This window comes from Benincasa hispida, chromosome 11 (assembly GCF_027475165.1).
Source record: "Benincasa hispida cultivar pf3 chromosome 11, pf3_genome.v1.1, whole genome shotgun sequence".
Taxonomy (NCBI): domain Eukaryota; kingdom Viridiplantae; phylum Streptophyta; class Magnoliopsida; order Cucurbitales; family Cucurbitaceae; genus Benincasa; species Benincasa hispida.
In genome coordinates this window covers 8,689,636-8,706,478 of record NC_143488.1, presented here as the reverse complement: position 1 = coordinate 8,706,478, position 16,843 = coordinate 8,689,636, and the positions used below count along the sequence as shown (strand labels likewise).

General features: G+C 28.9%; 1 protein-coding gene across 2 annotated transcripts; it reads right to left on the bottom strand.

The window, feature by feature from the left end:
* Window positions 1-8,172: 8,172 nt before the first annotated feature.
* On the bottom strand, window positions 8,173-14,619 carry LOC120069012 (ferredoxin--NADP reductase, leaf isozyme, chloroplastic). Of its 2 annotated transcripts, XR_005479416.2 has the most exons (10): window positions 14,488-14,619; window positions 14,180-14,408; window positions 12,566-12,699; window positions 11,824-11,902; window positions 11,147-11,238; window positions 10,647-10,724; window positions 10,464-10,526; window positions 10,056-10,290; window positions 9,319-9,467; window positions 8,173-8,512 (listed from the first exon to the last, which is right to left on the bottom strand). XR_005479416.2 is itself a non-coding variant. In XM_039020668.2 (9 exons), exons 1-9 carry the CDS (start codon window positions 14,587-14,589, stop codon window positions 9,400-9,402), a joined length of 1,080 nt encoding a protein of 359 aa, XP_038876596.2. In that variant the 5' UTR covers window positions 14,590-14,619; the 3' UTR covers window positions 9,167-9,399. The 2 variants fall into 2 exon arrangements, 1 of the variants encoding a protein (XP_038876596.2); XM_039020668.2 differs by lacking the exon at window positions 8,173-8,512 and having other exon boundaries at window positions 9,167-9,467.
* Between the last annotated feature and the right edge of the window lie 2,224 nt (window positions 14,620-16,843).

Genomic DNA, 16,843 nt, shown 5'->3' with positions numbered 1-16,843 from the left:
ATATGATGATCTTTGTAACTTTATTGAACACAATTATTCGGATTTTGATTTATATATTTCAGGTACCTTAGATTCTTCTGGGATTCTCATATAAATATCATTATCAAGAAATCCATCTAAATATATTGTGACTACATCTATAAGATGCATATCCATACTTCCATATACGGTCAAACCAATTACATATCTTAGTGTAATTGCATTCACCATCGGGGAATACGTCTCCTCTTAATCAATATCAGGTTTTTATGAAAAACCTTGTGAAATTGGTCTTGCCTTTATATCTTGTGACCTCATTATTTTCATTTTTTCTTCACAAATACTCATTTGTATCCCACTGGTTTGGCATCTTCTGGTGTTCGGACTACTGGTAAAAAAACCTGACGTTTTGAAAGTGAGTTTAATTCTACCTCGATCGTTATTTCCACTGAAGCCAATCTTTTCTATGTTGACATTCTTCAACAAATTTTGATTCATAATCATTATTTTCAGATATAATATCAAGAGCCACATTATACCAAAAAATGTTGTCAATAACTACTATATAAGTCCGATTTCATCTTTTTGCTGTCATGATATAGTTTATTAAAATCTCATAATTATCTTTAGGTATTTCGTCTTCTTCACTAATTCGACTATCTGTCATGTCCATGGTTTCTTCATGGATATTTACATCCTCAACCAAGTTTTTTTTTTATTGTTAATTATTTTTCTTTTTCGAGGATTTTTATCTTTGGAACCCACTGGCCTACCTCGTGCTCCAGACTTATTAGTGATAGCTTGCTATGTTGGGATATTAATTTTCGACGGAACATTTGCAGCGAGTATATGTGACTTAGTTACTTTCTTTGCATCTATAAATGCATATGGTAACTGATTTGCTATATTTTGCAAATGAATTATCTTCTAAACTTCAAGTTCACATTGATCTGTACGGGGATCTAAATGAGACAATAACGATGCATTCCATGTAATTTCTTTTTCCAACTTCTTAATTGATCTCCCTAATGTTGGAAAATTCGTCTCATTAAAATGACAATCAGCAAATCGTGTGGTAAATACGCCACCCGTTAGGGGTTCAAAATATTTGATAATTGATGGAGAATCATATCCAACACACATTCCTAACCTCATCTGAAAACCCATTTTAGTATGCTTTGATGAAGCAATTGGAACATATACTGCACATCAAAAAATTCTTAGATGAAAAGTATTTGGCCCATGGCCATAATCTGATTGTAATGACGAGTACTTATGATAAGCTACTAGCCTAATGTATACAAGTGTCGTTGCATGCAAAATAGCATATCTCTTTACAAATGTAGGAAACTTAGCTCTCATAAAAAATGGTCTAGCAATTAACTGTAAATGTATTATGAATAATTCTGCTAAACCATTTTGTGTATGAACATGAGCTACAGGTGTTCAACACTTATCCCAATTGACATACAATAATTATCAAAAGCTTGGGGTGTAAATTCACCAACATTATCAAGACGAATGGTCTTAATTGTATAATCAAGAAATTGTGCTCTTAATTTAATTATTTGAGCAAATAATGTTGCAAATGCAAGATTTCGACTTGATATAAGCACATGTGTGACCATTTACTGGATGCGTCTATTAATACCACAAAATATCTAAATGGTCCACTTGGTAGGTTAATAGTTTCACATATATCACCATGAATTCGTTATAAAAATGTAAATGATTCAGTCCCTATTTTAACTGGTGATGGTCTAATGATTAATTTGCTTTGAAAACAAGCATCACATGATAATTCATTAGATTGAAAAATCTTCTAGCTCTAAGTGAATGCCCATTTGAATTCTCAATAATTATTCTCATCATTATAAACCCCGGATGACCTAATATATCATGTCAGATTGTAAATATGTCTGGATTCATGAACTTCGACTTCATTTTTGCATATATTTCAATTACACGTATATGAGTATAGTATAATCCAAAAGATAAAAGCAGACAACTCTTCTAATATAAGTTTTTTATATGAGACAGGAGATATGATAATAGTTATTCCACATTATTTTTACTATCAATCTCAGTATGATAACCATTGTAACATATATCTTTAAAACTTAGTAGATTTCTCTTTGATTGACAATCTATGATTGACTAGAGAACAATGCATTGTCAATTACAAATTTGATTCCTCGAGGCAAAATAATATTTGCTTTTCTAAACCCTTCAATTAGGCTTGCAAAACCTAATATTGTATTGACTTTTGCTTTCAGCATTGTCAATTCAGAAAAATATTTTCTACTCGTAAACATATATCTTCTTTGCTCATTTTTTAATCACTCAACATATGAAATGATTTAGGTTTCTTTATTAAAATAAAATAATTACAATAAGAAAAACATTATTTGGAATATACAAAAGTTCATATTTACTAAGAGGAAAAAAAACATAAAGATTGATTAAAAAAAATAACAACATTAAGTCTAAATATTTTCAAAGTCAAAAGAAACACCTGATGTTTCATCAATTGTTCTGATCTTCTTTTTCAGGAGATTCAAAGAAGTATGCCACATTCAAATTTGTCATATGAGATGGGTCAAATATGTCATTATCATGGTATGCAAAATTTGCTTCCACATTTTTCTCCCTTTTCCTTTAAGGAGGCTTGATATAGATCAACTAAGTATTTTGATGTACGACATGTATGTGACTAATGGCCAGTCATTCTGCATCTGAAGCATTTATTTTCAGCCATTTCTGAACTCTTATCTTGTGAAGCTTTTCATTTGTGATCACCATTTTGTGTGGTTCTTTTGAAATTTGAATTATTAGAACGACCACCATAAAAATAATAATTATTTCTTTCTCTGCCACGGTCATATCCTCGACCACGATTATTATTAAAATCCACAACATTCACTTCACGGAATGGTGTCATTTCGGTTGGTCGAGATTCATGGTTTTTCATCAATAACTTGTTATTTTGTTTAGCCATGAGAAGACATGAAATTAGTTCAAAATATTGTTTAAAACCTTTCTCTCGATATTATTATTGCTGGAGTATATTCGAGAATAAAATATAGAAAATGTCTTCTCTAACATATCAACATTAGTAATTTTCTCTCTGCATAACAACAATTTCGAATTGCTTTTAAATAATGCAGAGTTGTAATATATTACTGATCTGAAATCTTGCAGCCTCAAATGTACCACTCATAATAAGCTTTCAGAAGAATAATTGTTTTTGGATGAACATTTCTCTCTTTCAAAATTTTCCACAAGATACAGGGATAAGATACTTCATTTTCATTCCCTCGTAGAAATGATGACGAATGAAAATCATAGCCTTTGTTTTATCCTGATTGGATTGGGTGTCGTATTTCCTTCTTTAATAGTTTCTCCAAGATTCATAGCATCCAGTGGATTTTAGCATCAAGCACCCGTGACAAATAGTTATTGTTGTTAATATCAAGAACAACAAATTCTAATTTTGCAAGATTCATCATGACAGCACTATCATAAGATATTGTATTTATATTAGAAATTTAATAGACATTAAATATGCAAAATAAATTAAATTTATTCATAATAATAATGAGGAAAAAAATCAACTTACCTTCGGCGGGAGAAACAACAAAAGTTCTTACTGATAATGTATTGTAAAATTGAGCAGCACAACAACGTATAATGAGAACACAGATATAGAGAAAATATAATATTAAAATAAATAAAATATAATATATAAAATAAATAAAATAACAAAATATGAATTTTTCCATTTTCTCCAATCTTTTGGGGTTGATAATTGATGTATATATCTCAAGCTCCACCAAATGGACTTTTTATGGACAAGCTGATTTCCTCATCCCCTCTTATTTCCTCCATTTTAATTTTCGTCCCTATTTCTCATAAATTTTGATAAGGGATTGTATTCCTAATAGGAAATGATTTCCACTCCACTTTATTTTTTATTGAGGAAAAAATCAATTAAGTTAGAATTATTCTTTTAGAACTTTGGTTATTAAACAACTAATATCTCTATAACAAAACTTTCATTTTAATGATCAATTTCTTGTAAAAGCTATCCCTTTAAAGAGAAATTTCTTAAACCTACAAATCAAAGTAATGCGAGGTATCAATTTATCTAATTATATTTCTAAACGATTCAAATGTTCAAATATATGATATAAACGTAATAAATTATAGAAGTCATACAATAAAAACTTTAAATATAAATAATAATATTATACATTCTTTCTTTTTTTTTAAAAAAAAAGGGCAAACAAAGCATAAACGAAAAATGGAGCGAGATGAAGGTAGCACATCTTCGTATACCTCTTTGAGATTTACTTCCCCGCTCCTCCTTCATTAAATTCTACTTAAATGGTCAAAATGAACAGAGCTCATCTGATATAGTGTTTAAACTATCAATCTCGAAGTCAGATATTTATTTTTTTTATTCCACATATTCTAAAGAAATTGTACGTGAATAGGGATTCTCTTGTCTCATTCAGGGCTAAATTACTACTAAAGTACCAATCACTATATGCCTTGTGCCTTTGAGAAAAAAGAAACATTTCTAGAATTGAAAATCGTTTTTAAAAAATAAATTTATCAATTAGGCGTTGGCTCGATTCATTTGATTGCAAAATAAGAAACATATTATATAAACTGCACATGAACTTTTTTTTTTAGTATAATAGAAAACCATAGATCTTTTGATCATTGGCATATGTGTATATCAATAGAGCTATACTCGATTTATCAATTGCATATCAAACATTTAAAAGAGTTTTATACTAAATAATTATGTCAACATGAACATACCTCACCTAGCAAGAATTTGTACTATTAAACTCGAAGTTCAAGACGCAATCCCTCAACCTACCTATTGTCTTAAAAAAGTAATTAATTAATTAATTATAACATTGGAAACACACTACATGTCGTTTGGTTGATATAAAACGACATGTCATTTTGATCAAACATTCCACATGAATGGCCGTTGGCCCACTTTATGGGCAACATCGTGTAGCTTGAGCCCAACTCAACATCTATCGTTGAAATGGAGATTTTTATGTATACCTAATTAATATAATATTTTCAGTAAAATTAACATAAAATTTAGGTTAAAATAACAATTTGAACTTGGTACTTTTTGGATTTAGTTCATTTTGATTCATCTACTTTCAAAATATCATTTGGATCTTTATACTTTCAACCTTAATTCTATTTTGTCCCTCTATTTTCAAAATGTTTATTTTGGTCATTGTAATTTCAACTTTAGTTTCTTTTGGTTTTTGAACTTTCAAAGAGTGACCATTTTTTATCCACTAAAAATGAAATGAAAATAAAAAATAAAAAGACCAAAATAGGCACGTTTTAAAAGTAATAGTCAAGAAACATGTGCAAAGCACGTGAAATCTTGTAGTTCTAATTATTTTTTTAAGTAGTGATTTTTTAGTATATAATAAATAAATGTTATACAATTTTGTTTTAGTTATCATCAACTTTAAAAAAGTTAGTTAACGTAATAATTTTTATTTTAACGTTCTCATATTATTGTGTTTTTTAAAAAATAAAAAGAAAAACCTCATATCTAGTACAAAAGAAAAAAAAAATGTTATAGGGACTAAATTATTAAATTAATATGTTAATATCCTAGTATTGTAATATATATAATGCAAGAAAATTTATTTTAATGCTATTATATATCTACTGTGAATCACACTAAATGGTGCATTGTTTCACTGTATTAATTACTACTTTCATTCACTTAAATCCACTATTTTTGTTTTTTTTTCTTTGTGTATTTTCTCTAAACGACCTCATGGAATTATTTTTGAAAGAAGGTAGATGTAAGTATTTATTTTGTTTTTCTTTTACACGTACATATTGCATATACATTGGAAGAATCAATTCACCAAATCGACGTATGTAACCCACCTCCATCCCAAACAAATGCATCCAATTCACATCTATTGCATTTTATCTTGAAGAGTCGCATCCCGTCAACATCAATTGCATTTATTCGACCTTATTTTTTAAATATATAAATTTATTTTGTAAAGTAAAAATTGAAAAAAATCACCTCCACTGTCTTTTAAACAGACATTTACATTCGAAAAGTCACAACCATTTGATAAATGGCAATATGAAAATTTATAAAAAAATTTAAGGATAAAAGGGGAATATAAAGAAATCCCTACATAGCCTTTTTAATATATAGTGCATTGCATGTGACTAGTAATTTTTAAAATAGTAGCATGAGAGAATATATTAATAAATTTGTAAGTTAACCTAACAAATTTATTTACTGATGTATTGTATCAACTGAATTATTTAGAATTAATTTATATATTATTTCTTTAAAATATTTTTTTTAATAAAATACAAAACAGATCATTATCCGTACAAAATAAAATACATGATACAAAATGAATGTGCAAATCAAGTTTAAAATTGTGTTTTTTTAAAAAAAAATTGAACTAATCGAACAATTATCTGTGATATAGTTTTAACGTTTATTATTTCAAATATTTAAGTTTTTTTTTATATATATATTATGTTTTAGATGATTATTGATAACTAATTTAAATAATAAATAAAAAAAATCATAATAGAGTAAGAAAGCAGTAAGTTGATTGGTCAAAAGATTATGTATATTTCTTTTTAAATTTTAGTCTCGTAGAAGTCAATAAAGTAAAATAATATTTATATTTGAGTGTGCTTAATAATTAATCTTAAACTAAGCTTTCAAATATATAATTTAATCAATTACATTTTTGGAAATTTTTCTAATAAAGTGAAAAAAATTTAAATATATTTTTATATTTAAAAAAACCTGTTATTATTAATGGCTAAAGTAATTTAATATTTTTAAAAAATGAAAAATAAAAAACGAAAAATTAAAGATCAAGTCATAATAGATTTAGGATATAATAATAATAATAATGTAGATATATTATGATGTTTACTAAATACTATTTTTTTTATGGTCCACAAAATTGCTTCAATTATATCAACTTCCAAGCTCTAAAATATTATAAAGTCCTTCAATTAACTTTTCTTTCTCCAACCAATCTTTAGTAGAACTTACCTAATTAATCGTTCATAAGTAGAAAGCAAATGATTGGATTTTAGTGAGCCATTTTTATAAAATAATCTAAGAGATGTATGGATAAAAACTAAATTTAAAAGATTTTCTCAATTTTTTGTCCTTTACAAGGTTTTTCTGATATAAAAATATAAACATTCATATTGCCTAAAATTCAAAAATTTAGTTGCAAATTTTATGGGAGTGAGTTTTTATATTTAAATACAATGTAGTGGTATAAAATAAAACTAGAGAAGGAAGATGGAGTAAAATAAATGGTTGGAAATCATGTATCCTAGGAAATAAAATGAATTTTATTAGGGTGAGTTATTATATTTAAATACAAGATAAAACAAATTTAAAAGAATGTAAATTAGGTAATACAAATATAAATTGGAGATCATATATTATATGAAATCAAATGAATTGTATTTGGTTGTGTTATTATAATATACAATTTAATGAGATAAAACAAAATTTAAAATAATGAAAATTGGGTAAAAGAAATATGACGGATATCGTGTAATTTATGAAATCAAATAAATTTTATTGAGGTAGGTCTTTAAATCTAGCAATTAAAATTTTTATAAAAAAGGAAAAGAAAAAAATGAGTAAGAAACAATTTAATTGATCCCCCAAAATCAAAAGATAAACAAACACATTTCAATACAATTTAAAAAATGAGTAAAAACTCAAAAACAATTTAAAAAATGAGTAAAAACTCAAAAACAATTTAAAAAATGAGTAAAAACTCAAAATCAAAAGATAAACAAACACATTTCAATACAACATCCAAAAAAATTATATCTTGCGAAGATCCATTATCTACATGTATTGAGAAGATATTTCCATTGTTCCGCCTTTGAGTTTTCAATATAAATAAACTTCTAAATCAAACCTCTTGAAAATCTAAAAACAAACGAATAAATTTCACACATGTTTCGAAGATCCATTATCACATAAACAATTGAGAAGATTTTTTTCTTTATTTCGCATTTGAGTTTTAAATTACTAAATCAAAATTTTTCAAAATTTGAAAACAAAGAAATAAATTCAATACAATATCCAAAAGAGCAAAGTAATAAAACTAACCATTTGAAATCACTTTACCAAAGATTTATTATCCACGTGCAAAATGTTCAGACTATGAAGATTTCTTCAATGTTTGGATTGACGATCCATATTCCTTCCATTTGCACAAAGTGGTCTATTGATCTTATTCTTATCGGATTTTTTCGGTTTAGTAGAGAAGTAAAGTAGGATAGAAGAGAGAGTTGAATGCCCATGACCAAAGCTTGAACTCCGGTAAAAGTTATAGATTTGTAACCATTTGTATCTCTTGGATGAAAGGTTTCGCTTGAGTTGTGTTTTTTTGTTAATGAGGTGTATCTCCATGGGTTTAATTGGAGAAGTCCATTATTTTCCAACGAACATCTACATTCAAAAAGTCACCATCACTCGATGAAGGACAATATAGGAATTTTATGAAAAATGTAAGAACAAAAGGGATATGTAAAAATTCTCTAGCCTCTTGTAATATACTAGAGATAGAGATAAAGACCAAATAAACCAAAGTTAAAAGTATAAAGACAAAAACTAACCAAAATTGGTGACTGAAATGAATATTAAAGACCAAAATGAATCAAAATTGAAAATATAGAGACCAAAGTAATATTTACGCCTGTACGTGAAATATTGAGAGAAAAGCTTATTTCCACAATGTACATTGCAAAAGATAGATAAATTTCTCACCTAATAAATATATACTAATACTAGTTAATACACATGTCCTCAATGAAGGGTTAAGAGATTTGAATCCTCCAACCACAAACGTTATGTTTAACTCTACTAGTTAATGTACACGAACTCTCCCTCTCTCTCTATATATATATTACAATAATTTTTTAATTTTAGTTATTTTATATTGGTAAATTGTCCTTCAAAAAAACCAACACCAGTTAACAAGATATTTTATTATTTTATAATTAAATCTAGCAAAATAATTTAAAAAAAAAAAAAAAAAACTCTTGGATTAATTCCACCCCATATTTGATTCAATATTCTTAAAAAAAATTGAATGAGATAGACTTGGAATGAAGTATTCCCTTTAGTGGATGATTCTCATAAATGAGAGAGGTTTTTCTTTTTCTTTTTCTTTTTTTTTTTTATGGGCATAATTAACAATAGAATTGAAAATTAAAATAGGAGAAAAATACAGAAAAATTTAAAAAGGAAATTACCTATATCTACGTAATAATGCAGCCTGAGGTAGGTTGAAGAGGGATATTTCAAGTCAAAATGTACAAGTTATTTTTATAAAATTAATAAACTTCCACATTCCATTGCTCTGATTTCTTCAATTGCCTCTTGTATTCCATCCAATCAATACCTGGAAAAAAGAAAAAGAAAAAAAAAATACCACTTCTAAAATAAGTGTTTTCAGTAAAAATAATTAAAATTATAAATTATCTCGAACCACTACTATATCACTCTAAAAAAAGATACTCTCAAAGGCCCGTTTGATAAAATATTTATTTTATAAAAATTCTGTTTTTTCATCACAAGTTCCAACGGTTTGCATCTTTAACCTAATATTTGAATTATCAGCCAAATTCTATGAATAATAAGTTTTTTTAAAAGCTAACTTTATTAGTTTAAAAATGGGGATGAATTTTGAAAATATTATTAAAATATTAGAAGAAATGAATAAACTCAAAGGAAGATGTAATAATAATAAACTTAATTTATAGAAACAAAAAAAACCATAACAAACCGCTCAATGCTTTAATATATATATATTTTTTTTTCCATTTTTTCTATGGTAAAAATTTGCGAGCAATTTTATTTTAGAAACAAAATCGTTATTAAACGAGTTTAAATGAGTTGAAAATATGACCTAAAGTATTAGATTGGATTCCCTTGATGTATTAAAAAAGAAGCATAATAAGCAGTAGGAAAAGAGAGGGGAAAATCTAACCATCTCTAGCAGCCAAAGAGACCATAATGTCATCAATTCCCTTCTCCATGCCCTTAAGTCCACACATGTAGACAAAGGTATTGTCCTTCTTCAATAATTCCCAAAGCTCCTCAGCATATTGAGCCATTCTAGTTTGAATGTACATTTTCTCACCCTGCTCGTTCGTTTGCTCTCGACTAACTGCAAAGTCTAACCTAAAGTTGTCGGGATACTTTTCTTTCATTTTTTCAAATTCCTGTTTCATTTTAGCCACTCAAATTAGCTCGTTCAACAAAGATATTTTCACTATATTATTAAAATATATTAACAAAATATCAGAATCATCAATTATTAAATTTATTTATCGGTTTCGTCCAAGGAAGCTATTTAGATTTTGAAGTTGTAATAATAGGGGTTTCTTATTTTTACCTCTTTGTAGAGAAGTGAGCTACTTGTTGGGACACCCAAGAAGAGCCATGCCAAACCATTGAACTATATAAACCACAAGAAGCATTAATATGTTAATTAAAAAAATCATAGTAAAAAGAAAAGAAAATAAAATAAATTACATGAGCATTGTAAAAATAAAATAAATTACATGAGCATTGTTACCTTGTAGTCTTCATGCTTCTCAAAGAACATTTTCCATAAGAATGATCTGAATGGAGCAATTCCAGTTCCAGTTGCAAGCTAGTACAATTTCACCCAATTAAATTAATTTTTTAAATTAAAAAAAGTCATTTTATCTAAGACCCATTTGGTAACCATTTTGATTTTAGTTTTTAGATTTTAAAAATTATATCTATTTTCTCCTCATTTCTTACCATGATTTGCATATTTCTTAAGTAATAATGATTGAATCCTTAGCTAAATTCCAAAAAGAAAAAGAAAAAACAAGTTTTTAAAAACCACTTTTTTTAATTTTCAAATTTTAGCTTGGTTTTTTAAACCATTGGTAAAAAGTGATAACGAAGAAAGAAATTTGGAGATGGAAGTAGTGTTTATAGGTCTAATTTTCAACAATAAAAACAAAAAATAATGTGGTTACCAAACGAGTTTAAAAAGTTAAAATTCAAATATTTATTTATTTATTTTGGCTAATTGTGATTTACCATGATAACTGTAGCATTGGGATCTTTAGGCATAAGCATTTCTTTTCCCACAGGTCCTGTTATCTTCACCTCTGCTCCAGGTTTTAAGTCACCTAAAATCACAATATAAATACATTATCAATTTGTTTCTATTCATCAGAATAATACTTAAAATCTTTCCAAAAAATGGATAAAAATCCCCATTGGAAACTAACATTATGTGTTTTATATTATTATTATTACAAAATTAAAATGTTCATTTATTTAAAATTTACTTGAGTTCTTGAGCTTTTATGTTTATCTTTACAAATGTCTATTTGGTTCCTAAACTATAAGAATATCTAATATATCTAAAAACTTTCAATTTTGTGTTTAATAGATCATTTATTTTAAAATACCTAATAGGATCTGTGAACTTTTATTTTTTTAATGCCTCTAAGATGTTTGAATTTCTTTTTAAAAATATTAATATTTGAAATTATTTTAAGTGACAAAACTGTAATTTTTTTTTTCTTTTTACAAATAATAGCAAAATATCATCGTTTATCTATTTGTGTCTATCATGACACACGTAGACACGTATAGTAGTTTCGCTGTCTATCGCGAACTATCACAGATAGATAGTAAAATTTTGGTATATTTATAAATATTTTAATTCATTTTCTTATATTTAAAACAATCATAAAGATTAAACTCACATAAGAAGTTAGAGCAAACTCCTTTGACAATCTCTCCTTGTTCATTGGTGTACACCAGCCTCTTCACACATAGAGAAACCTGAATTTGTAAATTCACAAACCAAATTAGGACAGAAATCACTCAAATTTGTTCTTAGAGCCAAAAGGGGAAAAAAAACTAAAATTAACTAAAAATGTTTGATTACCTATTTAAATAAATGAATATAATTCGAAATTGGCTTTTGTACTATTTCAAAATGTTTATTTTAGTTTATAATTTCACAAAAAGATCGATAGCTCTTTGTTTATTATTATTTCGAAAAACGACTATTTTAGCTCATTGAACTTTTATGGTTTTTTTTGTCAAATATTCAAAATTAAGAAGTAAAAATAATAGTTTTCAAAAGTTTAGAGAACAAAATGAGAATTAGTTTATAGTTAATTTATAAATAAAATACTTATTCTAAACAAAGGTGGTAGAAAATAACAAGATTATGTTTTTATTTTAAAAAATATTAATAAAAACAAAGACTATGTTCAAATATAGGAAAATGAAGTAAAATATATATAAATAAAGCTATCTATATGTGATAAATCGCGATAGACTATTATCTCTATTTATTTATATCATGATAGACATAGATAGTAGTCTATAACAAATAGATTATAATATTTTGTTATTATTTATAAATATTTTAATTAGGTTGACTGTTTAAAATAATTTATCGGATTAATTTTGTAAAATAAAAAGAAGAAGGCTTACAGTCTTGGAGTCACCAAAGTCACCAAGGGCACTGCTGGCAATAGAGTATAATCTCAATTTGTGAGGCTTCCCATTCTTGTCCTCTCCATCAGCAATTACCCCAATTGATTGCCCTTCTTTGTAGGGCACTTCCCCTAAAAGTTTTAACCAACCCAAAATCACTTTCATCGTAAAAACATTAATAATTTAATCAAATATGAAATTTAATAGCAATTTGCTTTTTACTTTTTCTAAATACATTTTTATATCTGCTTATATAATTTAGTTGCATTGATGAAGTTTTAGTTTGGTATATTTGGTTTTAAAATTTTCTATGTAGTCTCTGTGGTAAGGACTTGTTTTTCCTTTTCTTCCTTTCTTTTTTGAGCTCAAGTAGGAGATTCAAAACTTGTTCATATCTTGAATTTCAATTTGGTTTCTGTAAATACGTCATCATAATTTAGGTTTTGATTTCAATTTGATTCCTAAAATTTAGGCTCCATTTATTATGTACCTTTATTTAGATTCTTTCTCTTTTTGAATGATTGAAACGAGATGGGAGACAAGTCAAAAAGAAAAAAATCAATCTCATAAGAGTCAGCCAGAGCAAGTCATAAACAAGCTTCTCAAATGTCACGACAAGTACCAAATCTATAATGATCCGATCTTAAGGAAGCTCTCGTTTTCATAGTACCTTAAAATGCTCTGGAGAGAGAATTTATTGAAAAATCATGAATTGAATATCATAATTTAGTTTTTGGTTTTTTTTTTCTTTTGAACATTAAGCCTATGGATACTACTTTCACATCAAATTTCTTCATTTATTATCTACTTTTTATCAATGATTTAAAAAAACCAAGCCAATATTTGAAAACTAAAAAAATAGCCTTTAAATGCAGGTTTTTTATTTTGGAATTTGACTAAAAATTCAACAATTGTATTTAAGAAATATGCAAATAATGATAAGAGACGGGGGACAAAATAGGCTTAATTTTAAAAAATAAAAAACAAATAGGATCCTAAGAATTACAATTCCTCTCAGTGATTATAAATATTTGAATTCGATATCAATAATCTTAAAAAGTTTTAAAGGCTTAGATGCAATTAGATTTGTATAGTTTTTAGATTTTGATTTTTTTAAGATTTTAAAATTTTCAATTTAACTCTAGTTTCGATTTAATTTAAATACTTTTGATTAATTTTAATTCATTTTAATCATCATATTTTAAAAGTTTGGTCTACTATTTTATTCCTTCATTTTTTTTCATTTATTTTAATCAAATTTTAATACAACTCTTCATAAATATCTATTAAAGAATTTCGACTTTGTACAAAATTTGTAACTAGAATCTCATCTCACATGGATCAAAATGGTAACTTATTTAGACCCAACAAATTTAAAAGTTCCAATTAAGTCCTTGTAATTTCAAATTTTTCAATGTGGTTCTTCTAAATTTAAAAATTATAATTTAATCAGTGTCATTTTAAAATTTTAAACTTGGTCCCTATAATTTCAAGATTTTCAATATAGTCCCTGAAAATTTCGTCAATCAGTCCCAACAAACACAAAGGAAACCAAGCAATGAACTGGAGAAAATGAGCGTTGGTTAAGAAACAAACAACGAACGAACTTACCTTCAGTACTGAATACCATATGCCAAGTCTCGCCGGGAGCGTCATCGCCGGTGATTTTGGTGTTCAAAAGGCATCGTCCGACGTACGGACTCTTAGGTTTAAACTTATTAACCACGATTCCTTCCTCTTGCTTCTTCGACTCTTTTTCCACCTTCGCCGGAGCCTCCGTAGTCACTTGAGCTCTAATCGGACCCACCGCGGCTCTTCCGCCATGGTAAAACACCGGAACCTGAATCGAATCAAATGAAATCAATGTAATCGCAGAGAAAGGGGGGGGGGGGGGGGGGGGGTGAGGGGAAATGCAGTGCCTTCTTGAGGAAGATTCTGTCGGGGGAAATCAGAGGAGTTCTGGAAGGGAGAGAAGAGGATTTGGAAGGGAAAGAAACGGCAGCAGTTACAGCGGCAGCCATGGATGATTGAGGAAGAAGGTGAGAGAAAATGGGGGAAATGAGGAAGGAAAATGGAATAAAAGAGGGAAAAGATTAGGGGATTGGGTTGGGTGGAGGAGATTGAAGAGGAAATTGTAAGGCACAAAAATAAAGGGAAGCCAAAATTTCAATTTGAGGATAAAGCATCTTATGAAATCGTTGGTCATGCCTCCATCTGAAATGTGACATGTGGATTATATTATTTACTTTTTCTATTATTTAATTCTTTGTGTAAATAGTGAAAAACCCTATTGGAGTCATTACCCTATGTATAAAAGGAAGCTACCTCCTTTTAGGGATAACAAAACTCCCCACGGGGTCGGATCGGGTCGGGGAATCGTCGGTTTGACTGGAGACGGGGTCAAATCGGGGATTTAAATCGAGTCCTCGGTCGGGGACGGGGAAGGGATCCCCGACCCCGAACTCGATTCCCGTCCCCGCCCCGATTTTTTTAATGGTTAATATTTATATAATAATAATAATAATAATACTTAAACATTTTTTTCTTTTTTAATTTTAAAAATCTAATATAATAAATTTAATTTTTATTAATTTATAATTAAAAAAACATGTACTGTTTAATTTAAACAACTATATGTAACAATAATACTAATTTCCTATATAAAATTTACAATTTCAATATAAATGTTAAATTTAGTTAATTTTAATAATAAAAAAAAGGGATTTTTCCTTGCAGGAACCCAAATCTCCAAACTGGGATTCCCTGACCCCGACCCCGACTCCTAAAACGGGAAAAAGGGCGAAGACGGGGATGGGAGTGCATCCCTGCTCTGTTGCCATTCCTACCTCCATTGGTTGATTCAATGAAATAAGAAGAAAATTCTCTAGCAGCTTTTCTGTCAAACAAATTAATTTTCTCCTTTTTGGTAGAACCTATGGCTACTGCCTCATCTTTTATGACCTCAACCACCCCCTTTTTCAGCTCTCCTCCTTTAAATCAACTTTTAAATCAAGTCGCCACTATTAAGCTTGATCGAGGGAACTTTCTCCTATGGAGAAATCTGGCATTGCCCATACTTAGAAGCTTGACTGGAGGATCATCTTACAAGCGAGGATTTCTGTCCGTCGAAGTTCGTTGTGACGACTGACTAGTTAGCGGGTTCCATCCCTACAGGAGAAAAGGCTGCTCACGAAGGTCAACCCTCAGATACTTCCTCGCTAACTCCTCAGCAACGCCTAAGCATTGCTTCTAGCTCATCCTCTGCCCATCAGGTAAATCCACTTTATGAGTCTTGGATTGCTATAGCAACTTTTACTAGGATGACTATATAACTCTATGACTGCATAAGTTGCTATACAAGTAATGGGGTATGAAAACTCCAAAGACCTGTGGACAGCTATTCAAGAATTGTTTGGACTGCAGTCAAGAGCGGAGGAAGATTATCTTTGCCAACTTTTTCAACAGACTCGAAAAGGGTTAATGAAGATGTCTGTATATTTAAAAGTAATGAAAAACCACCCGGACTACCTTGGACTTGCTGGAAGTTTGGTTCCTATACGAGCCTTGGTATCTCAAGTCCTACTGGGACTAGATGAGGAGTTCAACCTGGTTATTGCAACCATTCAAGGGCGTCCAAAAATCTCCTGGACTGATATGCAAACAGAACTCCTAGCTTTTGAAAAGAGGTTAGACTTTCAAAATACTCAGAAAAATTATGTTTCGATTAACAATCCACCCTCTGTATGTTGGAGTTGATGTCCTAAAGTCTCGTGTCCTGTAGTTTGTAAGCAGTTTGTACGAACGCTTGTGTTGTATAATATATGATATTTTACTTCACATCTTGTATTTTGCTCAGTTGCATGTTTTATTTGCTTTACCACAAACCAGTAAACTTAAAATCTTTGGTTATCTGTACGTAACTCAAGCATGTATGTGGTGACATACAAGTGGATCATGTATTGAGTGATAACCAAATGGTATGTAGTATATAGATATAGAAGGGAAACCTTATCCTGGTAACGCTGTAGATGCGACCCGCTTTATGGAATAGTCACAAGTGTTGTGATGTGTCACAGATGGTCTGATCCTAATCATTCGTGTTAGGGACATGTGAGCGGGGGCGTCCTATACAAATAGTTTGTATAAGAGCTGACCACGAAGTGTTAATGTCTTGTTATATAACATCTTCATGACAGAGACTTCACTTCACTAGGATGACCATAGGTAACATGACCTCAATCCTGAGTGAGTTGGGAACTCCTGCCATTGAGGGCG